Source organism: Cinclus cinclus, chromosome 3 (assembly GCF_963662255.1).
Source record: "Cinclus cinclus chromosome 3, bCinCin1.1, whole genome shotgun sequence".
Lineage (NCBI taxonomy): Eukaryota > Metazoa > Chordata > Aves > Passeriformes > Cinclidae > Cinclus > Cinclus cinclus.
The window spans coordinates 44,255,709-44,280,420 of NC_085048.1; the positions used below are offsets into that span (position 1 = coordinate 44,255,709).

A 24,712-nucleotide genomic window follows, 5' to 3' on the forward strand; every position below is an offset into this window, starting at 1 on the left:
CTCTGAATTGTTCAGTTCGTAGTTGTGTTTATAATTCTTTGGGACACAGTATTCCTTATGAAAGGGTTTAGTTTCTGCAACAGAGAAGAGTGCTTCTTCAATCCATGAAATTTTACAAAGATAGAGCTTTACAGAGTTAAGAAGTATTAGGAAGGAAAATCTTTTAATTCTATAATTTAAATTCGATTCAGTCTCTTCTGATTGAGCTTTTAATCTCACAGGATCTCTTGCTGAGCGTTTTAAAGTGTGTGGCATTCCTATGTGATTTTTTATAAAGACAGTGCTCCAGAAAAACATTCATTGTTCACAGTTACTTTGTTCAAATGCAGAGAGCAGAAATACTCCAAAAAAATGTTACTCTCAACCTAAAAGAAATATACACAGTTTCTAAATGTTTTAAAGCTGATTTACAAATAAAGCTATGTATCTTGGAATCACTGACCTGTTTAGACTGGAAAAGACCTTGAACTGCTAACCTATCACTGCCAAGTCCACCACTTGGCAGTGGCACCAAACCGTGTCCCCAGGTGTCACATCTGCATGTCTTTCTTCTGGAGACGGTATCTCACTCAGTTCCTTGGGCAGTCTGTTCTGATGCTTGACAAACCCTTTTGGTGAAGAAATTTTAATCCCAGGTCCTTTTCTGCTGTGGAGCTTTCCAGCCATTCTGTCCCCAGCCTGTAGCACTGCCTGGGGTTATTGGGAACCAAGTTCAGGACCTGGCACTTGGCCTTGTAGAACCTCATACAACTGGTCTTGGCCCATGGACCCAGCCTGTCCTGATCCCTCTGCAGAGCCTTCCTGCCCTCCAGCAGATCAACACTGCACTAATCTTTAACAACTTGGTATAAGATATTATGTGAGGTTCTTGGGGTGGGGGGTGGGGAAAAAAGAGCATGCTTTAATTTACTGTTTTGGCAGTAATTTTGGCAGTATTTTAATTTTTGCAGACATTTAATGAAGATGTTCATGTGAACCCTTAACTGTTCTGAAATCCTAACTCTACTTCAGTGGCTAGTTCAATGTTTCATTCTCTGGAAAATCAGGAAGGAGAGCTCCTCAAATAATTTGTTGTGTAGATTCTGTAACTTGAGTGAGCAGTTCTTACGATTCCAAAGGTTTCCTGGAAGTGTAGCATGCAGTTTCAAAATGTCAAGCTGTGTTGAAATACCAAGTATGTAACTTCTGCATCTTGTCAGGTTTTCTTCATGCAATAGACTTGCACTACACTAAATTTTAACTGAAAGTCAAAAAGTTGTATGGCCCTTCATAGCCTACCTTTAAAAGGCCCAATTTTAGAAAATAAAGTTTGGCTTTGGCTACATGTATTTTGCTTCGAGTAAAGGGGAGGAATCAGCCAGAAATCTGTTGTCAGTAGGAAATGAAATTACTTTCAGTGTCTTTTTTTTCTTTTTTTTTTTTTCCATTTGCTATTAGGGACCAAATAATTATTTATTTTAGAACTGTTTGGTTAAAATGACTTTTAACTATAAGTGAGCATTGTACACTCCTCTCAAATAGAAAGTAATGCATTATTTATATGCTGTGTTGCCCTGTCTTTCTTGAAATCAGTGAATGATTATTTATTTAGAATGTTGCTGGCTGTGGTTTTAATCAAAGTAAACACTTCCCTACAAAGCAAGAAACTGAGAAATTTAAAAGCATTTTCAGTTTTCAATAGCTTAGTATGAGAATGTGGAAAATACTTCTTCAAAAAAAACATTTAGAGCTGCCCCTAAGGAAATTGTGGGAGTTAGTTTTGTACAAAGGCATTTGGTAGATATAAAATGTCTTTGATGGTGCAGTCAGCTTTTGTCCAACCACCTGTGAGAGAAATGCAGGGATTTGTTGAGTGGCAGATCTGCCTCTCTCTTCCCCCCTCTCCCAAAAAAGTCATCTCCTTGATGAAATTGATTTGTCAGTTTGTTCCAGTCTAATGGTGTGATAGCCCAGCAGCTTTCAGTATGTTGAATAGTTAAAACCTGCTTTTGAGGTCAGTGTCAGCCACTCTGACCCCTGTGAACTGTCACCTGAGTCAGAATTGCAGGGATTAGGCCTTTGATATTGTGATGGCTTCGCCTATCAATTGACTTTTTCATTACTGAAGATGTTGGACCTTTTGTTTCCCTTCTTAGTATGTAACCAAGCAAACTCCTAAGTAGAAGGAGCATTTGTTCTTGTTCTCTCTCTATGCAAGTAATAGAAGTACTCATCTTTTGTGAAGTGTACCTAATTAAACATAGAAAAAAAATAAAAAATAGGAAATACAGCATGATTGCAAGTATTTTGTGCTGCAAGTATTTTTTGAACCTCGGGATAATTTATGGGAAATCTTAATTTGATGAATTTGTGAGACTGTCAAGTAATAAAATGTATATAGAAAGCAAGGTGTAAGATTAGAAGCTACCAATCCTTTCTGCATTCAACTTTCTAAGCCTCCCTCTGTGTGTGTGTGTGTTAAATTTAAACACAAGGGTTATTTGAATTCTGTAGTTCACAGCATGTAACTGTTAGAGTATTTTATAATGTACCTATTGCTTTATTGTGTTCTCAGGGGATGGACTGTTCAGTTTGTTTACCTTTTATAGCTTAGACTCTTTCTCCTAGATAGTTTATTTAGATGCAGATCAAAACTTTATCCTGGGATGAAATAGTTGCTACTGTAGCTCTGTGCCAGGCTTCCTGCCTTCTCCCTTTCTTTAATTGTCAGGATTTCCTGAGCTCTTGCTTAGTTTGTTTGCTCCTTGATTAAAATGAGTAAATGGAAGCATATCATAGATATGGAATAGTTGATTCCTGCTGTATCAGAGTAAATTAGTCTAATTACACGTGGCAGTTCTGTTTGCTTGTGAGGTAATGTGAAATGAGGTCCTGCCTCCCCCTAAAAACCCCGAGCCAATTAATAAAGCTTTTAAGCTCTTTGTCACAGGCCACCGTGGAGGTCTGCAGAGAAGAACTTTAATCCAATAAACATTTCATTTAGATCATGAAAAGAAAGCATGAGGAGAAGCTCCTACAAGAGAGGGTGTTACCAGCAATTCTAGTTGTAAAGAGATGTGAGGAATTTGCCAAATTAACCAAGAGGCCTTCATATTTAACACATAAATGTGTCAAAACTAATAATAGAATAATTTAATTTGAGTTGAACCTTATATTGTTAAAATTCTAAGAAGCCACAACTGTTTTCTTCAAAGACTTTGCTGCTGAGTTGGATGGACAGGGCATGGGGAGGTTGTGAGAAACCCAGATAGCAAATAACACTGGCCGAAGCTGGTGGAAAGGGGGAAAAAAAGGAATAGATAATTAGGTGTAATTAGCGTGTATGAATTGTTGTCTCCCTGCCCTTGGCTTGAATAAATTTCAGAGGGAAAAAACCCTAGTGGCAAAAACCCTTTGATGTAAGAAGAGTCATTGTGGTTTGGCAGCATAAAGGCAGTGTTTTATACTTCTTACATAATGGTTGTGATACAGAAAGAGTGAATGGACCCTGCACCCCCCAGCCTGCTTTACAGCAAGGACTTTTGGATTCCCTTGAAACAAAATGCATCAGAAGTTTTCAGTTGTGGGTAATGAGGTAGTGGACCTCATCAGAGCTAAGCGTAAGCCATCTTTAGCCTTTGTTTAGATCTTAATCGCTTTTTAAAAATTATTATTCTGGGAAATTCAGTTTTGTAAATCATGACTACTTTTTTTTTTCTTTCCTTTTTTTTTTTTTTCCTGCCTGCCAACAGTTCTGGCAGGAGCAAAGGCTAATACTGAGAGAAAGAAATACAAATCAAATGTTAAAAAGAAAAACAACAGCATAAAAGAAATCTAGACAAATAACTTCATCCAGGGTATAATTCCAGTGAAGTACATGTATTGGGATGAGCTTGACCCTTAGTTTATGAAACATCATGTTATAAATTCAGCATGAACTCTTGGCATTTGTTTTTCACAGAATGCCACAGCTTGCTTATTAGGAGATTGAAAGTTACAATCATTACTAGTCCTTAGCAAAACTGGGGGTTATGCAGTGATTTGTGGTTTGCAGGTGGGTTCTTTTTTCTTTTGAATTTGTTCTTATTCTGCAAGGAAGATTTTTTCCGAAGTCATGTGAAATGGGAAGCACTGTTCAGTGTTATTCTTAGTGCATGGAAGTTTACTCTGCCATTCTTCTGTTCCCTGACTGGAAAAAGGAGAGGCTACTTGTCTCCGAGCCAGCATAGCCATATATGTACCTCCTGAATTCTTTCACTTTTGTCTGAATATCTGAAATACTATTCAAAGAACAGTACATTTTAAGAGTCTCTCTTTTTATTCATGCACCATTATTTTACAAGTTAATTGTCTATTTTTCCTCTTCTTGGGGGGTAGCTGATTTGTAGCTAGACATTAAAATAAGTTATTGAAAAGTTGTACAATAGATCGTATGTTCCTTGTACTGGCAAGAATAGTGGGGGTTTCTTAGTTGTTAAAGTGTTGAAGGTCGTAATGTAAACTTGTGCAAGTTTCACTGACTGAATTTTGCCTCTCAATTTATCTCTGCTAAACTCTTCAGTTTAAATGTTCTTGTCACAAGCATAAGAAAAAGATTGAAAAAGTTGCATTTGGCAATATTTCTTTTCCCAGATATTTTTGCTCTTAAGTCCACAGAAAAATAGTTCACAAGCAGAATGTTTGTAATCCCAATCAACATGAGTGATTACTTTTGCTGATATTGTACAGAATTCTTGGATGACATTTAGAAAGTTTTCCTCAAAATTTGTTCATGTGGTTCTTTGGGTTTGTGGGCTTTTTTTTTTTTTTTTTTTTTTTGTTTAGTTTTGTTACAGTGTTTGCAGTTGGGATAGGAATGAAGTATAAGAGGCTCTTGTAACATTTTCCCGTATTTCATTATTGCAGAAGAATATAGGGGAAAAGACTGTAAAAAAACCCCTTAGCTAACCCTGTAAAGCATTGCACTGTTTTGTAGAGCAAATAGCCTTTTCTGCTTGAAGTTAATTTGGTCTGTGAAAGGCAATACCTGAATACTATGCCAGATAAGTAATTATTCCTGATTGTAATGTTGGGGGTTTTTTCAGGTATAGGTCACAAGAAATTCAGTTAGGGTAGAGTATGTACAAAGCTAAGAAATATGCAGATTTTCTGTTGTAAGATTGTATAAAAATTATTTACAGTTAATACTTGCACAAAGGTTAGAAAGGTTGATGAAGTGATATTTAGTTTTGCTTTACTATTCACTGCATGTCAGAATGTAATTATGACTGATTCATGAAACTGTCTCAGCAATGAACCATCTTTATTAAAATGCTGATCAAGAAAAGAGCTGACAGTAATAAAGAATAGAACACTTTAGTCTTGTTGCTTTTGAATGATTGCTAATTACCCCAGAGGTCATGTATAGTGCTTATGAGGATTCATTGACATTTTCTTTAAAGTCTACTGTTTCAACAACATCTGAACAAGAAGACAAAAACTATATATACATCCAACCACGCTTGGACCAAGTTTTTTTCCACCACCAAATACCTGATGATTCCCTTTCTCCTTTCTCCTCTCCCTGAGTGTATCTCAATCCCATGGATTAGTGGAGCAGAAAGTTAGGAGTGCTGCAAACTTGATTAATTTCCTTTTTTATTTTTTGTTTGTGCTTTTTCTGCTTTTAAGTAAGGCAAAAGGATAAAAGGAGCAGCCCTTTGAAGGTTCCTCACCTGTACCATGCATGCTCATGACTGACAGTCTGGTTGTTCTCCTTGTAGACCTGTACCAGAGAGGAAAATGCACTTACCCTTGTACACTTCTCTCAGAAGGCTGTGGACAGACCTGTTCAGCTAAAAGATTCACGTTCTGAAATTTCACGGTCTGGTGACATATTGGTGACTTAGAGAGTACACTGAACTAAAAACCTGTGGGTATACTTTGTGTATCAGCAGTGCTTTTTTCATTGCATACAACATTTTTGCTTAAGATGATTCTTGTTCTACCATAGTTATGGAAAATTCCAGTTGTAATGGTGTCCTTTGGATGGAGAAACCTTTTCTTGAAATTGCTTAAGGAAGAATTTTAAGAAAGAAGAAATAATATTCTAATCGATAATTTAACACTGTATGGACTCAAATAATGAAAAATAAAAAATTTTAAGTCTAGTGAGCTTTGTTTGCCTGAGGAACTCTTTCTCTGTTAGCTGGTGACTCTTACCACATGTCTATATGTTGTGTCATGTGGGAGAACATCATAGGTTGAATGTAAATGTATGAGAAGAATGATTGCAAATGAACAATCCAATTATTTTCTGATTTGCTGGAGGAAAGGAATATTAGTGATCCTGTGTATTGTTAATGGAGACCAAATCAGAGGATGCATTTGAAAAGGAGGATGAGACCTATATGAAAATTGTGATTCCTTTTCCTCAGAAAGAGTGGCTGGAAGTTGCACTTCTAAGATAGGCATGCTTACTAGCTGTAGGTGTTCTAATGGGCTTGTTCGGAGGCCAGGTGTATTAATTGTGCAGCTTTGCCTGCTTGGGGATACAACTATACTCTGCTTTGCTCATATGGAAAATGAACATTTGATATGGCAGGTGCAGTGCTGCCGCTGCATTTTCCAAGTGTCTGGTTGACCCAAGTGTGAAAGGTTGTGGAAACTCAGCAGGTGTGGGAATTAAGGTGACAATCCTCCTAAATTGAAGCACTCTTGTGTCTCTGTTCCCCTGCACCTTCTCTGGAGGTCCTCAGATGGGTGGGTTTGACAGCTAAGTGCTAATCTGAGCACTCCAGTTAGTTCTTCAGCTGTTGATTAGGATTGTGGGGTGATTAGTTTGTCTATTCTTGTGGTCTAATAAGGATGATTTAGATGTTGGTTTTTTTGGTTTTTTGTTTTAATACCATTAAAATTCAGAGCAGAGAATGGTAATTGGGTTGACTTATGGTGATCTTCAAGGTTAAGAAATATCTACTCACCTGCATTATCAAGTGTTACCAGCTGATCACAGTATGTGAGCTCAGAGGGCACATGATATTTAGTACAGTGTTTATTGTGGACCATGAGGCCCTCTGTAGGATTTCAGGGCTTTTTGTGACACAGGGGAGACACGTGTCACACATGTCTTGAGAATTTGCAGGTCTTCCAGCTAACTTGGACTACCTTTTGAGATTTCCTGAAATTTCTTTCTTCATAATAATCTATCCTGTCATGTGATTTAATTTCTTGAGCAGTTAAACATTTTAATAGCTAATATTCTTGATTGCAGCAATAAAGGAATATCAGAGGTGCTTACTGGAAAAAAAAACATATTTGTTATTCTGTATTTAATAATTTTCTAGAGTAGGTCTAATGACAATCTAATTTTGTCTATTCTGTCTAAAGGTGTTAACACTTGTTTTAAGTGTTGTGTCTTGAGTTGAGCTATGAGGCTTTACCTTTTTTTTTTCCTTTTGGAATATAAGGTTTTTGTGCCACTCAGTGGAATGAGTGCATGCTTACACTGTATTTTTAACTTACTAATTGTATTTTCAATTCTGTAATTGTATTTGCTCTTTGTATACATAAATACATAAATGACTTCAAAATAAATTGTGTAACTAATTAATTTTATGCATTTGAATTGAATAGGGTAAGTCAGACTTTAAATATCTCAATAGAATAGAAAATCTCTTGGAAACTGTGGATGGTTCCACTAGACTGACTGTAGCTTCAATATTAAGTATTTATTTTAAAATAAGTTTAGCTCAAAATGAAATCTAAAAATTTAAAACTCCATCTTAAGAAATGGAAACCAATTGTTATAGTTATGGGTTTGACAATTAAGTCTAACAGCCTGAGCACTCCAATTAGTTCTTTGGCTGTTGATTAGGATTCCACGGTGATTAGCGAGTGTGAGAATGCAATCAAATCTGTAAGGTTTAATCAGTCCAAAGATGGAGAAAGTAGAACTTCTGTATGTAATCCTAGTAGGGGTTTTCCCCATGCTGTAAGAAGCTGGAGGGTAAAAAGTAGAGAAGCCTATCTTTTCATCCCTGTCCAAACTTCCAGGATTTTTAAATTATAGTACTGATTTTGTAATATCATCATGATACAGGAGAATAATGTTGCTGGTACCTGCGAAGGGCAGATAAGATGCATGGTGATAGGCACTCACATAGGCACCCTCTCTGATGTTCAGTATTTCATTCTTACACTTTTGAGCAGGATTTATTTTTCCATACTATGCAACCATGCATCTGGTTTTCCTTTTTTGCAAATCTAGTATTTTAAGTGTTTTGCGTGGACATTTACATTATTTTGGTGTGCTTTATTTTCTTTTGCTATATGTTCTGATTATACATTGTCTTTTTAACATTTAAAGCATGTATCCTAAAAAAAAATTAATATTTTTCCTTCTGCCTTCCTGTGAAACAGATAAGTCAGTGTTTGTGCAGAAACAAAGATACCCTTGTTGACACAGGAAACCCCAAAAGGAAAAACTTTTGGAAATGTACTCAGTGCATAACTTCTCTGCGACCTTTCTGACTGAGCAAAGGTGACCATGTGCTGCATGTCCCTTTAGAAATATCTCCAAGGGAACATTCTTAACTCGGACAGGAGATGGTGGTGTTATTGTCTGGCAGTGCAAGCAATCCTCCTACCACTGCCCTTTGGTTTGCTGCTGCTGCTGTCCCACCTTTTCTCTCCTCTACTATGCAGAGCTCAGTTTGTGTAAATAACATTTCCCACTTCTGTTTGGTGGTTTGGGGTTTTTTTTTTGTTATGTTATTTTCCATCAGCACATATGGATCTGTACTTGTCATATATTCATATAAGGAAAGGTAGTTCCTACCCTGCAAAGCTTATAATCTAACTGCAGGAATCATGTCTTAAAGGGCTGTTTTCTGAGAGCATGTTGTGATTCAGATTATCATGTTGGAGTTTTAACAGCATGAGCCATTTATTTTATGTATATTCATCCAGTGTCTTAACACAATAGGTGTGGGTGAGCTTTGAAGTGTCTCAGTGAAAATAATTAGCAAAGAGCATGGATATACACCTGAACCTGTAGAAGAGTTAGGAAATTCCTGTGGCTCTTTTATTTGTGTTTAGAATATGATCTCTAAATGGCCAGAGTACCTTCCTGAACTGATCATCAGTCTGGAGAGACCAAACACATCAATTAATTAGGAGCTTCCAAGGAGTAAAATGCCAGATATTTTCAAAAGTACTAAGTATTTCTCAGTTCCTGTTATCTGTCCTCTGCTTTTATGCTTACACTGTATATTACAGAAAACTGCTGTACATCATCATTCTGTTTTTTTCATTTTGTCTGTATTTGGTTCAGTTGACTTTTACCTCCTAAGGAAGCAAAAAATCACTAGGACTATATTAACTTCATTTTATAGATCTCTGAACAGGATTCTGCTATTGCATTTTTGGCTTAAAGGTTTTGTATCTAACAGTTTTTCAAAAAAATTAACTATATCATGTTGTAGCATATTAGAATCAAAAATGGTACATCATTACAAACATACAAGCAAAGCTTATAGGGAAGGAAATATCTCTGCTGGGCAATGTTTGTACCTTAAAAAGGGTCCAAAAATATAAATGATTTTTTGAACACACAAGTTCTTTTTAACTAGAGCCACTAATGATAGTGGTTTTTCCTGAAGAATGATTAAAAAAAACCAAAAAACCCCCGGCATCTTTTCTTTAGCTATATTGGTAGTGTTTACATTTTCAGTTCCATGGTTCTTGCCACCAAAACTCATGCAGTATAGTGTTAAACCATGGAGTCATAAAAGCTGTTGGTGGATGTAAGGAGTGACAAGTTTATAAATGGAACACAAGAGGAATAAAACAGTGTACCACTGACCATCCACTTCTGTTTCATCAAGCTGCACTGACCTGCATAATATAGCCCAGTACAAGTCTGAATGTGAGTGCACAGGACACGTGCTTGTCATTGACCACTGCAAATATCAGGGAACAAATTTACACCAGCTACAGTGTTCAGGTGTGCTTTTTTTTCTCTCAGCCTACCATAACCATGGAATAATCTGAAGTATATGTGGGTCTGTGTTCAGTTTTCACTAAGTGCAGCACAACACCCTGAGGCAGCAGTAGAGTTTAGAAATCTGACTTGAAGGCTAAAGAGATGAGGCTGAATTAATGTAAAATTCCCATCTCTTTTTTTCCAGGAAAAAAACAGACCCTAATTATTAACAGCATTACTAAATATGCAAGTATCTAAAGTTAATCTAAGTTATCTCTTAGTCCTCAAAAGTAGTAGTAGTAGTAGTAATCTGTGGGGTTTTTCGCCTACTAACACAGAGAAAATAGTACTTAAGTTAATCTACTACTTTGGAAAAATAAACCATTAGGTGGAAAGATGCTGGCAAAGCAAAGCTAAGTGAACTAGCTTTGCTGTGAAATTTCAGTAATCTTCCTTCTGGCATTGGCTGCCAGACTGATGCTGAAGAAAAGCTGAAACATCCTCCTTCCCCTGTGCATATTATTACATGCCTCTGGAACTTTTTTCTTCTGCTCTGTTATTCTCTTTCTTTGTGAGCTCTCACGAAAAGAAAGGGAATAGATTATAATAATATTGTAGCACCAATGCTATTGTGTTTGCAGTAGCCTTAGTCCAAGATAATGATTTGATTAGCATGGCTTTTTCACTTACTGGAATTAAAGATACATGGATTTTCTTGGGATTCTGTGCTTTCAGGATGATTTTTAAAATTTTTCTTTCTTCAGCTGTATCTTTTTGCAGAGATGTTGGAGGTTTAAAGTAGGTATAGGGTCTTCACTAATAGCCAAGGGCAAAAAATTAGTGCAGTGAGTCATCACAGTAATTCCTGCAGATATTTGTGATCTGTGTCCTATGCAATGCATTTGTTCAAAAGGGCCATTGTTCCTTAAGTCACTGATGATAGTTCTTCTAAATGTTTTCCCTGCAATGTAGTTGCTATGAATGAGGTTTGACATTTCCAATTTTATTATTTGAATGGCCTCAAGGAGGCCTTGAAAAATTCGAACATGCAGAATATGAAATGCTTAACAAGAATATTAAAGATACACCAATAGTTTGGTGCAGTGAAGAAGTAGAATGGCTTAGTGAATTCTAGGAAATGGAAAAAATTTACTGGTGTTAAATTACATTTAAAAAAGTTTTATTGCTTTAATTAAATTGTTGATAGAGCTATATTTTCCAAAATACTAAAACATTTCCTCTCTTTCTTCTATAGCTTCTTTTGCTTCTTGCTATATACAACACATAGAACTTGTGTGTGTTAGAAGTAGTCATAACAGAGAAGCAGAGCTGTTCCCTTTGCTGAGGGGGGTTAAAATCTAGATCTTACTGATATTAGTGAGAATTTTGCTCTCAGCCTCAGGCCTTGAATCAAAAAAAATACCCTTCAGTACAGCTGGGTTTGAGTTTTCTAAGCCATTTCAGAAGGCATTACTGTAACTACTCAGGGACATCTGTATCACACTTAGAATCTTACAGGTTGTTTAAAGGGGAGCAAAAAAGATCATTTTTGAGTTAATTCAGACATTGCAAAAATGAAATAAAATCTTTTAGATGCAGAGCTTTGTTTATTCCCCCTTTGTCCATTTTGCAGCAAAACTTGGTGTAGTTGATACAGGTGATCATTGTATTACAAATTCTTTACTCTTCTTAGTAGAAGGAAAAGATAAACTATTTTTATCTTATAAAATAGAAATTGTTTCACTTGTTGCTGGAATTTGTTTGTGTTCTGTTAAACTTCTAGTGCTTCTAATTTTGTATTTCAAAATGCATATATTTTACTGTGAAAATTATTTTTGCAACAAAGCAGTGCCTGGAGAGAATGAGTAATAGCCACCCTCATTTCATCCCATGTGCTTCTAATCTGTATTAATTTTTTAGTTGACGGACTTGTGATAGACCTTTTTGTTTTGTATATGTCAGTGATTTTCAGCTTATTTAGTTGCTTTGATAGTTGCAAATGAGACTTAAACTTTTAGATCTTGAATTTCAGTTTTGCAGATGATATTCATGCTGGCAGTTTATCACAGCAGTGTATCTTCTCTCTATCACAGACAATAGTAAATACAGCTCTTTGGCTTGAGGAAAGCTATTCTCTTTTTCTCTCTCTCTTTTTTTTTTTTTTTTTTTTTTTTTTTTTTTTTTTGTCTCTGTAGAAATACTGCAGCACAATCCAGCTTGATTCTGGAATAGACTACAGGAAACGAGTGCTTCCAGCTGCTGGAAAACTTTACTACCTGTAAGTTTATCTATGATAATGTATTTGCTCTCTTTTCCTTCTTATTAGCCAATAATTTCCTATTCAATGGGAAATGAAAAATGTTTAGCAGAATTAGCAGGGTGTGACTTTTCCTTTCTTTGCCTTCTGGTCCATTTTGTTTAGCAAACTGCCTTCCATTATGCCTTGATATTAACTTCATTAAACTACATTTTTGGTATCCACACTAGCATCATTTATAATGTGTGACTGAATAAAAACTAATTAGATTTTTTTGGGGAGGTGTGGCGTTTGCAGAACTGAAGTGACAGATGGTTAGAAAGTAATGAATATCCTCTTGTAAGAGATTGCACAATTCTCTATTATAGAAGAACATCCTTATTGTATTTAAGTAATTAAGTATTTATAGAAATCCAATGACAAGGATTCATTTAATTTTGGGTGTTTCCAATGCTGTGGATTAAAAAATCCAACACCCTTCTGTTTTGACAGATTGTTTTTGTTTATGATGACAAAATTTCTTTAGCACTTCATATTTGCAAATAAATATATTTTAAAATATATTCACAGTTGTGTTTCTGATTGCAGCATAAATCTGCCTAATAGGAACATCCTCTTTAATACTTTGAAACCTTTGCAATGCAAACATTTTTCTGTCTTGTATTTTTCTCTTGTAATATTATTTAATCAATGATAAGCTGAGCAAAGCAGACTACTGTTGCTTAATATTAGATTTATAATGGTTATACCTTTAAAATACTGATTTAAAAATCATGTTTCCATTAAGAAAGGTGGGGGGGGTATTTTCATCACTGTGATGGGCATTTGAAACCAAGTATGTCCATGCTACTTTTTGATGAAGTTAGATGTTGTAGTTGTTTGTTTGGAAGGAGGAATACTGCTTGGTAGAACTATAACTGGTAACTCTTCCTGCTTTTGAAAGGAAGTGACAGAATTTCATATATGTAAACAGGTCCAATGCAAATTCTGTATCCTTAAGCTATGGCTGTATGAGCTTGAGAAAAGTAGCTCTTGTTTTATATTCATGCCTGGCTCCACTTGCTCTGTGTGCTTAGTTGTGCCTGCTCAGAAGTACTTTTTGAAGCCATCACTGATACCTGTGTGTTGCTCATCATGGCCTTTGTTCTGAGTGCTGCTGTCCCTGCCTGTGGTGCTGCTCCCTGTGCCTTTCTGTTGGACATTTGTGGAGAGCACCTGCCACATTCTTTTCTAACTATCCATGCTCTGAAGAAAGGAGAAGAATGTTTGTGGTTTCTAGCAGCTAATAGGCCAAACATGGTGCCTGTGGCATCAGCTCTCAGAGGAGAAGCAATACAAACAAGTGCCAGGATTAGCACCCAGCCAAAATATTTCATCGTGTTCTGCTGTAAAACTTGTGATCAAGTGAATGGCAGAGATTGGCAATAATTCTGTCTTATGTTCTCTTACTGGAAAGATGTTGGTTGCCTTCAGAATTAGATGTGTAAATCATTAGGAAGCAGTGAGGAGAAAAATTATTAAAACCCCCCCCATACCCACCAGTGGAATTAGGTACTTCTTTGCCCTTTCTTCTGAGGGAATCTCATTCATTTTACTATTCAAACTGGTTCTTTGGAGCTTTCAACCCTGTAGAACTAGCTTAGTATGTGGGGATTCCTTTTGTTGGTTTTAAAATTAGGTACTGTACAGTATTTTGGTACCGATTTCTGAAATTTAACTAGCAGTCTTGTACTCCAAAGAAAACATTCTTGTTCAGTATGTATGTTCTTCTATTAATGGCTATAGTATCATCACATTTTTTTAAGAATCCTCTTCATAGGTTGTGTAGTCGTGTCTCCATTTAAAATGTGTACCTGAGGTTTACTAAAAGCTGTTTCATACTCATCTGAGAGCAATCAGTGTAACATGCTTACAAGATGCCCGATCAAAGCAACCTCATCCATCTCAGTCTTAGGTGTCAATTGTCAAAACAAACGTTCTTGGCAATTAGGCACAAATATCTACCTTAGCATCATATTCACCTGTTTCTTCTGGTAGCCTTTCAATTGAAATTTCTGTCACTTATATGCATGCACAAACTCTCAAAGACAGAAATATATATAATATATATATATTTAAACACACATGCACACATTCTTTACCTCCTTTTATAGCCTTTTTTTTTCCTGGTGTTTTCTGTACTAGTTCATTTATCATCTTGTCAGAAGAATGCATCGCACCAATATCAATGTTGAGAGAAACTTCTAGAATTTTATGTAACCTCCTAGCCAGAAAAGGTTTTTCAAGTCTTCGAAATGGGATTTTTATAAGTTTTTGTGTTTTAAATTTTTTTCCCAAATTCTTTGTATCTACAAGGTTTGCTATCGTTAAGCTTTAGCTAAAAAGTAGTCACTTCAGTTCTGCTGATAGCATTTTTAAGGTGCTTAAGGCCTAATGAGCAGGAGAGTATATGTTTAACAAGGCGATATTAATTTGTAAGTTAAGAGGATGTCTAGAACTGTGTGAAGCAGTGTGACTTGAGTACATCAAGATCTATAAAACAAGACTTCACACCAAAAGAGTTTACACAAACTTCAGTGAAATATTACATATCCTAGTTCTAGTTTGTTGTCTATCGTAACGTTAATTTACTGTTCTCAGCTAGAAGTCTTATCCATCCATCCATCCATCCATCCATCCATCCATCCATCCATCCATCCATCTTTAAGAATAAAGCATGGAAAAGTTGGCTCTCTAACCTATTGAGGGACTAAAATAAAGTTCGCTGATTGGACTGATTTTTAAAATCTTGTAGCCCTAAAGATGAATGTAAACTTTACTTCACCTGTCAGCACAGATATTTTGCATTTCTCTATCTGTGGTTGATTTTTTCCCAAGCAGTATTAGGAACAGAGGTTGGGAAACTGCTAAAACTCCTAATGTAGAGATCATAGTGGTATTTTTAATTTCACAGTTTAATTTTGCAAATTGTTTGGTCAATACAATCAGTTGACTTGACACAGCATCCCCCCACCAAAAAAAGAAAAATCTGCATCAACATTTAATTTCACAAAGTCCCCTCTTAGAAATTTCAAAGGATACTTCTTTAGGTGCTTGACTGCTTTGCCTTGCCTTGTCTATTTGCTCTTATTTTGTATGCAAGATAGAGCTAGAAGCCTTTTTTCTCATTGTGTACACATAGTGTTAATGGATCTGCTCTGCCTGTATTTCCTCATTACTGGAAACAGCTCAAAACACAGAAGTCTTTCAGTGTATGCAAATAAGGCAGAATCATCTACCTGAGAGTTAATATTCTCTACTTTTAGGTGTATTCTAAATGTAATGTTTGTATTTAGAACATAACATCCTGTTCTCTTTTTTTATGGGCAAAAAGCTAAGCAGGCTTAGGCAGCTGTTTGATGTTGGCTTCAAGTGTTATTAATTTCATATTCTATTATTCTTTTCACTGTAGCACAAGTGAAGCTGATGTGGAGGCTGTCATGGATAAGTTGTTTGATGAGCTGGCTCAGAAACAAAATGATTGTACGTAAGTTAATTTCTCTTGAAAGAGAATACATTTGGAACACAATGCCCAATCTCCACTGACCAATTAATAAGTTCCATTGCTGTATATGGGTTGATGCCACACTCAAGTGGCAGTCATTGTATCAGCATTTTGTCTAATTTATGTGTTGAATCATGTGCTATTATTCATGAAGCTATGCATTTCCTATCTGTAAGAGATGAATTTTATAGTAATTATCCAGAGAAGATTGAGTCTTTGTTCATGTTCCCATAGTAACTAGACCAAGGATTCTGAAAGTGCAAGGCAGAGAGCTGAGGCTGAATAAAGCGTGTGGAACCATTGCAGACTTCACGTTTGAAGAGCTGTGTGACAGAGTGAGTACCCAGTCCAATCTAGATCAGTTAATGCTCAGACTTCTCACAGTTAAAAAAAAATTCAAACCACACAAACTTGCTATTTTCCCAAGTTGCACTAAATTTAAAAAACGTGATCAACAGGAATATTTTTAATTTGACAGGAAAAAGCCCCTTTCTTCAACAGAACCGTACTAATTTTCTTTTAAATGATATAGTAAACTCACTCTTAGGTGTATCACAGATTATCTTCAAAAATCCTACTACAATATGTGCCTGGACTAACATCACTACTGGTATATGATGGTGGTGGTAACATCTCAATATGTAAAAAGCAGTCAAATGCTGGTTTTGTAATCTGGGGTTTCATTCTGATAGTCAAGCAAAGGAGTTGTGATCCTGGCACCACTAAAGTAACACTGCTGTTCCATGCTTTGGTTTCAGCTGCATGTCCAAGGAATGTTTAATCCCAGGCCTTCTCAAAATACGCCAGATTTTGCTAAATACTGCCACATTTTCTGCTTAAACATGTTTGATGTGAATCTTGAAAAGTTCTCCTTGTATTTGACCTCCAGTGGGTTGGAAGACAGTTCTCCAGGAACTGTACTGTACTTCAGTGATCAGTACTGATGTCTGAAATTGCTGTGAAATGATCACAGCCCTAAACTGGGCCAATAGCACTTTTGATTCAGGATGGTGATCAGTCTTTTGTTGATAACATGCTTTCACTTCCTTGCAGCTACGGAGTTGGTAACTGTTTGGACAGAAATTTCACTGGTTTTGTTTCAGACTTTAGGTTTTAGACTGTTGGTTTTCAGTTTCAGACAAAACCAATAAACCATTCCTAAGAGCGGAGGTGTGTCATGGGTAGAATAGCTTGCTTTTCACTAAAGGTTTTGAGATTTTTTGTGCCTTGTGCGTCTGAAAATATGGGGAAGCTATGCTGTCAGCAAATACTAGTACAATTCTTTAGTCCAGTTAATGCCTTATGTACTTAAGTGGGATAATAAGTTCTAAGTAGAAGTGCTCTGATTAGCTCACATGTCAGTGGTCTGAAGGTTCTCATCCTGTTCAGGAATTATTTGGGGTTCAGATCATCTTGGCGTAATGGAACTGGGGGTCTTGGTTTGCACTCAGAGCAAATAGAGAGCACCCTTATGAAATGTTAATCTTGTTTAACAGTACTCTTACATGGATCACCCAGGACTTAGGAAATCTCGCTGTCTCAATTCAGATGCCTTCTGCAGATGTGTTATGGTAGTCTCTTATAGCAAAATCACATGCTTAAAACTAAAACAACATGGCAGACAGTAAATGGTTTTCTTTTAACAACTTCTTTGGTCATTGCTGATTTTTCACTTCAGATCACTGATGAATCTTCAAAAATATTACATTAGTATGTTGGTAAGGGGTATCAGTGTTCTCTCTTCATGGGTAGAAAAGTATAGTCATGAACTTCAGAATTGTCTAATAAATTTAGGTGAATGTGCCTCCACTGTGATTTTTTTTTTCATTGCTGTCAACTTTTGCAATGATTCATAGCAATGGTAGAAAATTTCCCTCAGTATAAGCTGCATTTAGGACATTGCCTGCCCCATTGCTCTGTTTACCTGACCTGCTGCCATTAAAATCTGCTAAAGGGAAAAATTCAAAAAAGGACAAATGCAGCTGTCAAGCCATGAAATCCCTCTTTTTTTTTTTCATGAATTCTTTTAACTTTTGATGGAAAAACTTAGACATGTAGTGTCTTTTTTAAACAGAGGGGGAAATTGCTCCCACTCATGTCACAGAAGACACAGGAAAAATGCAGAAGAGTGCACTGGTGGTTTATAGCAAAAAATAACCCAAAATGAGGAGTCATTCAACATGACAGGAAGTATAAAGTAATTTTTATATATTCCAGTAAGCTTGCTAATAGTGGGAGTGATTTGTGGAGGGATCTGTAGAAATCTGTAGGGGACATGGCAACAAGGTATTTGCTACTTCTCGTGAAACCAAATGGTAGGTAAGTTGATAGGTATAAGTGCTACTATTAAAAAAAGGAAGTAGAAAGCTGAAAAAGATGTAATGAAAATAAAGATTGACAAAAGAAAATACTGGAGGGGAACTTTTTGGATTTGCATGGAGCAAACTTTGTGCAGGACATGGGGACAAAATCCCATGGGAAGGTGGATTGTACAAAGGGACATGGGGCAGGAAGTCTTCCTCACTGGAGCCTGTTGCAACCAGAGTGAAGCTTAATTGACAGCTCAAGCAAAGCCTCCAGGTAGATAAATGAAATCTGAAGTTGGTGTTGTAGGAGCTCATTAAACTTCTAACAGAATTGAAAACAAGATTTGCAGTTGGTTTTGTAACAGTTTTAAGATGTGGTGACAAGCATGATAAATGGGAAATTCTCATTAATGGGGAAAATGAGAGATAATTGCTATTATTGAAACCTTGTGGGAAAATTCATAAAATAATACAGAATGGGTGCTTACAGCCTACTGAAAGACAGAGTGGCTAAGAGAGGTGGAGAACAGTGTGCAACATTGAAGGTAAGGGTACCTGCCTTAAAGTTAATTAATACAAGGTTCTTGAGTACATATCAGTCTACTAATTAACAAACCCAGAAGGAAGGTACTCACAGGGATCTGTTGAAAGTGGAGCATGAGGTGGATTGCCCCTTGAGCACTTGGCTATAAAAAGCATATAAAGAATATACACCGTTGTATGTCATGCTGTAGATGAAACACGGGAAAAGGTGAAACGTAATTAGCCAGAAAATTCCAAATTATAAAATGTACTACGTCCAATAAAAGGTCATTTGGCTAGAGCTTACAGTGATGAATTAATCTAGAAATCTGTGTTGAGTAGCAGCAATCTTAATTTTCCAACATTTAATGAAACCAAAAGATATTCCAAACAGTGAAGTTGCATATCTGAGTGTTCAGGAAGAGTAATTTTCAAAAGCAGAAGGGAAGTGTAAACAACAACAACAACAAAAAAGCAACACAAACCCAAGAACGACTCTCTGAGGAGGAAGATAGTAGAAGTATTTCCTGTGTCACTGTTGAGACAGAATCAAATAATATGGAATGGATGGCAACTAGTTATGAAGTGCAGGAAAATCATAAAATAAAGGTCATGGGTAAATATGTCCCTTCAGATAAAAAACTTAGGTAAATTTGGAGTTTTGATGTTTTATATTATCTGGATGTTACTGGCTTGTTCTTAGCTAGAGATGGATGAACTTTCAATAATGATGTGGAAAAAGGAAAAGGTTTGGCAAAAAACAAGTGTTCTAGGTGAAGCAGAGTGAAATATTCATTTTACTAAAGGACAGTGAAATAATTTTCAGTCTGTAAATAGTTAACATATGTTAAAAATAGCCTGCAAATACATTTTGTTTCATTGGAGTCCTGGAAAACTAGGCTGAGATCTCTGACTAGCTTTTCATTTTTGATAAAGTGCAAGAGAAATTCCACGTCGCTAGAAGAATTCTCTGTCAGTATTAAAAACCAAACAAGTAAAATTCACACATGCTTATGATAATGGGTGGAACAGCAGGCTGTTGGTGAGATTTTAGTCCAGGAAGGATAGTGGAGAAACTGATTCTGGATGCACACAGTGGATGACTAAAGAACGGAAATGAAATTAATTCTCCAGTCTCCGTGACTTTATAGGAACGTTTGAGTTTAGAAGATGCTGATCTTATTAGGAAAGTGGCATTATGCAGTCTCAAGAAAGTATTTGTTAAATGCATTGCTAAGTTAGTTAACTAACCTATAAAAGGAAATCTTGCTGAAGGTTTGTTGTTTGTAGCATTTCTAATGAGCACATTTTTATACTATGCGAAATATAACAGTCTTTTTTTCCCCAGGAGTTTTGAATATAACATAAATGCTGATACAAACTTCCTATAAATACAGAGTACTGTGTGTATGGGGGGAGGAGCAATTAAGAAAAGCATGCTGTGTGCAGTTTATTTCTTATCAGAACTGATATTTTGGGGAAGGGGTTGGGGTTTTTGTTTTAGGGTTTTTTTGAGAATTTGTTTTGTTTTGTTTTACATCTAAACAGACACAGCCTCCTTTTACTGTCTTTTGGCTCGAAACTGGATGCCATTTTAGGAGGAGGCTTTTGTGTTTGAGCTACATACTAGTTTTTAGGCTTAGCCATCTGTAAAATGTAGGAAGCTGAAGTACCCCATGAACTTTCCTGATTTTAAAGTGCCTGAAAGTAGGGATGTGAGGGAGTCAGGGTCCTCGCTGCCGCTTGGCAGATCTCACTGCCCCTGCACATGCAGTGAACAAGTTCAGCAGCCAGCAGGGGAATGTGCCCAGTCCTCCTTGTGGGAATAACCAGCTCTTACCCCACTCATACTTCTGGGAGTAGGCAATACTTCTCAGTCTACAATCAATCTGTGCAGTCAGTTCAGACTGAGTTTTTCCAAGGCTTGTAACTTCCTTGGGTTTGAGCAGGGGGGGGTTCACAGAAAATTTCCTGGAAAATTTTATAGGAAATTTCCCTCATTCCAAGCAACCATTCTTCCAATTTGACATACCTGGTCTGCATTATGGAAGTACTTGCAAGTTTATCTTGGAGTTGCAGTAGTATTTTTTGAGTTTTCTGAAACTGTTGTATACAGCTGCTCATGTGGGTGTTGGTAATCACTGCAGCATGAATGAACAACTTGTCCAAAAAGCTTGGTTAATTGATTCCTTTGGCTATCCATTACCCTTAAGGTTTCCAGAAAAAAAGGAGTAAGTTTTGCAAGAATCAACATGTGAAAGGATGGATGCTTCTGGAGTGTTGGCAAAATAGCTTATCACTCAAGTGACTCTCACTTCATTGCTGCTATCTGTCTTCTAGTCTGGTCTTGGGTAACTGTTACAGTGCATTCCAGGGGATAAATATCTAGACCTAAAAATATACATTTGCTGGTGTAGGATTAAGGAGATGTGTTCTAAATTTCTCAGGTAATTACTTAGTGATTTTTGTAATACAATATTTCGTATGAACAGCCTGTAAAACCTCTTCAATTTCACTGAACTTTCCTTTGAAATAAAATCAAAATTCTGTTTTAAGGGGAAATATTGAAACATTTTTCACTTTGATATCACACAATTTCATGAGATGTCAGCTAATACATAATAAATGAAAATAGCAAATTGGCAGTTGGTAACCTGATACTATTTGTAACATCTCCTATCTTAAGTAAAATTTTCATAATAGCTAGTTTTTAACTAATACCTGGAGACCTTAGGAGTTAAGAGTTGATAGCTTTCTGGTATTAACGGTATTTCATTCTTGTTTCATACATTAGCATCAAACTTTTTCATGTCAAGAGTATAAAGAGTTATTTCTATCTAAAATAATGCATCAGATACTGGTAATTACTGGTTGTCCATTAATGTTTATAAAAAATAAAATACAGAGAATATATTGTATGCAATGCTGATATGACATGCAGTTGATTTGCTAAGCTATTTTTGTGCATCAATTTGTAAATCAACTGGTTTCCCAGTTGAGGATAATCCCAAGTAGTAGCTAATTTAGTTAATACCAAATTCACAGACTTTGCTTTTTTTCTTTATTTACTATGTGAGCATGTGGAAAACCAGCAAAAAACTGGATGAGAGGATACTGATCTATTTTGGTCTCTTTAAAGCAAAGGAGAAGCACTTTTTCAGACCTGACACACCAGGGTTTATGTGGCATTGGCATGTGGTTGTCTTTGTCATGGGCATGAAGCAGTTACCCACGTTACTGGAATGCAGTTTCTAGAATGGAGCCCTGTGAATGCTTCTCCAGTGTAATCAGCCAGGAAGACTCTGCTTGGTTTTCATCAACATAAAATGTAGCCACAGGAGGCTGGGATAGGCACCAGGCAGAACAGGGACATAGAGTTTCCCAATTTGAATGCTAACATTGGCTTCTCCCATTCTTTGGGGCCTTTAATTTCTTTCTTCCAGTTGCTTCATCTGTACAATGAGGGAAACACTATCAGTGGTGGTAGATTCTTGCAAAACATATTTAGTATTTTTTTTGTTAATTGAATTAAAGGTGTGAATGAAAGATCACCAGATACCTTTAAAAATAAAGTGTATATATTAACTTGGTTTCAAAAATCCACATATACATATACACATACATATACACATACATACACACACACATACACATACATACACATATACACATATACATACACATATACACATACACATAATACATACACACACATACACACACATACACACACATACACACACATACACACACATACACACACACACACACATACACACACACACACATACACACACACATACACACATACATACACATACACATACACATATACATACACATACACATATACATACACATACACATATACGTACAGTTGTGCAAATACAAGTGTTAGCCCATTTTAGTGTGTCCAGCAAGAAAAATAGTGTTCATTATGCCTTAGAAAAAAAAAATCCCTCTCTGCCAGTTACCTTTCTTCACTTCCCTTTTAAAATTTTCCTTGAAAGCTGGTAATTGTGACAGTTTGATCGGGTATAAATAACGCAGCCAGCAGCATACCTCTGTGTAATCTCCATGGAGCTGAGGGAGCCGGGAGATCCGTGTCTGCTCCCGGTGCTCCCATGGTTTGTGCGCAGCAGCTGCTGCCCTCTGCCGGGAGCGCCGGCTGTGGCCGCTCAGGCGTGGCTGCCTGCTCCTCACAGAGCCTCAGCTGCTTTGGTTCATGGATCATGTAGGCTTCCCGTTAGGAAATCCAGTATATCCTTTCCTCCAACTGCCCCGTGCCAATGAATGTAGTGTCTTAACATGATGCTAACCGTTAGCAAATGTGATAGCGTTAAAACTCTGAAAATAAATTTAATGTTAGTATTCATGTTGTAAAAGGTTATCTTGCTGTGAATTTTTTTTCCTAGTAGTTATTCAATGTTTCTGAAATTGGTAAAATAGAATTTTTGTGTAGATTAACACAACAAATAAATGGTGAACAGTTTCTCTTAGGTTGTTGTTCCATTGCAATAGGCACACAGTACAGACCAGGAGGAAGATGTAGTTCTTAACTTGAATAGCTTGCACCTCAAAAGAAAAGATGTGACTAGGTTTTAAAAAATAAAAGAAAAAACTCACCATTCTCAAATGCATCTAGTGATTTGGAAATGCAAGTGTCTGTTTTTGAGTCAGCTGAATGTCTGCCCTACATGATGAAATAACTCAGCTGCGTTTGTGGTTTAATGATTCTGAGTAATTTTGAGGAAACCGTCTTCTTTAAATGCTGTTAAATGTATCCACAGTACAATTTGGTGTCATCTTTAGGATTGTAGAATTGTCAGGTATAGGTGTAAATAAACATACCACAGGTAAGGACTATTTCCAGTAATCTTTTAGAATAATAGTTTTCCTTGGTTTGTGATCTTATTTTTATTCCCGAGAGATTAGCTTTTGCAGTTTAAGATCTGGACTGAGAGTCTTGTCTTTTATTAGCTACATTTGCTTTAAGGATTTAATCAGGTTCTCTATACTCCCAAAAATCTGCCTTATCTTATTCATGAGTATTTTTTATAAAATTACCTCAGTAAACTTATTTCAGGTGTAAATATTGCAATTTAGTTATATTGTTAGTCAAACTACCTTTCTGTTTTATATTTTATGTGTATCAGAGCTTAATTTTTAGAGTGCACGCCTTTCAGTGAAAGCTGCATAAACCTTGAGGGTTTAGATCTTATACTTTATAGACCAGGTAGTACAAGATTTTTTGAAGCTGATTGGAGTTTTTAGGGTCTGCCTTTTTAATTTATTTTTTTGTTTCTTAGATTCTTGAATGTATTTTTTTCTCTTTTTTCAAAGCTTTTTTGATCATGGTTTTGAAATATTAACAGTAAGTATAAATATTTAAATAGACCTATAAATTTTTTAAGCCTTAACTATTTTAGGAGACCATTTCATTGATAATGCTGTACTTAGGAGTTGGAACTGGAAATTTAGCAGTGAGAGCTTTTAGAGTAGAAACATGCCTTTTCTATGCTTCCAGTATTCAGCCAGCTTTGAGTATATTGTTTAAATACATACATAAATAAGTAAAAGAACAGGAAATTACAAGCATCTTCTTAAGCAGAAGAGCAAAGATCTGAAACAGTTTTCCACTGTGAGAAATGTGACTGAAAGACTTTTGCTGCAAGAACAAGCAAAATTACTTTTTAACAGGATTCTGTGGTGAGATAACCTGAGATGGCAAGGGGCTGTGCTTGAAATATCACTCAGATACAGATCTTAGATTCCTGCTCTCGAGGTTGGAACTAGATGCTTTTAAGGGTTCTTCCAGCTCAAACTGTTCTATGGTTCTATGATTTGCACTGCCATCAGTAGCTTTAATTTTTTTTAACCAAGTTAGCCATGTCCTACCTCTTCCCATTTTTATTTAAACTTTAGCATGCTTTGGCATCATATGTCATGCCTTTGTTTTTTCTGTTCCTTTCTTGGGATTATGATCTTGACACATTACCTCAGTGCTCTGTTTTATAAGCCTCACTAGTGATCGTGTGTTGCTCATTTGGAAACAACAGAGTATTTTTTGTTGGTTTGTTTTCTTTTTTTTATTTTTTGTTGATACTTAATGATTAAGTTGTAAATATTATCTGGTCTTA

At 36.3% G+C, this 24,712-nt stretch overlaps 1 protein-coding gene across 1 annotated transcript in view; it reads left to right on the top strand.

The window, feature by feature from the left end:
* The window catches only part of AFG1L (AFG1 like ATPase), a 59,928-nt gene that overhangs the window by 27,838 nt on the left and 7,378 nt on the right, over window positions 1–24,712 (top strand). The window contains exons 8-10 of the mRNA XM_062489924.1: window positions 12,139–12,221; window positions 15,652–15,722; window positions 15,979–16,079. Coding sequence (XP_062345908.1) covers window positions 12,139–12,221; window positions 15,652–15,722; window positions 15,979–16,079 — 255 coding nt within the window. The remainder of the gene's footprint in view (window positions 1–12,138; window positions 12,222–15,651; window positions 15,723–15,978; window positions 16,080–24,712) is intronic.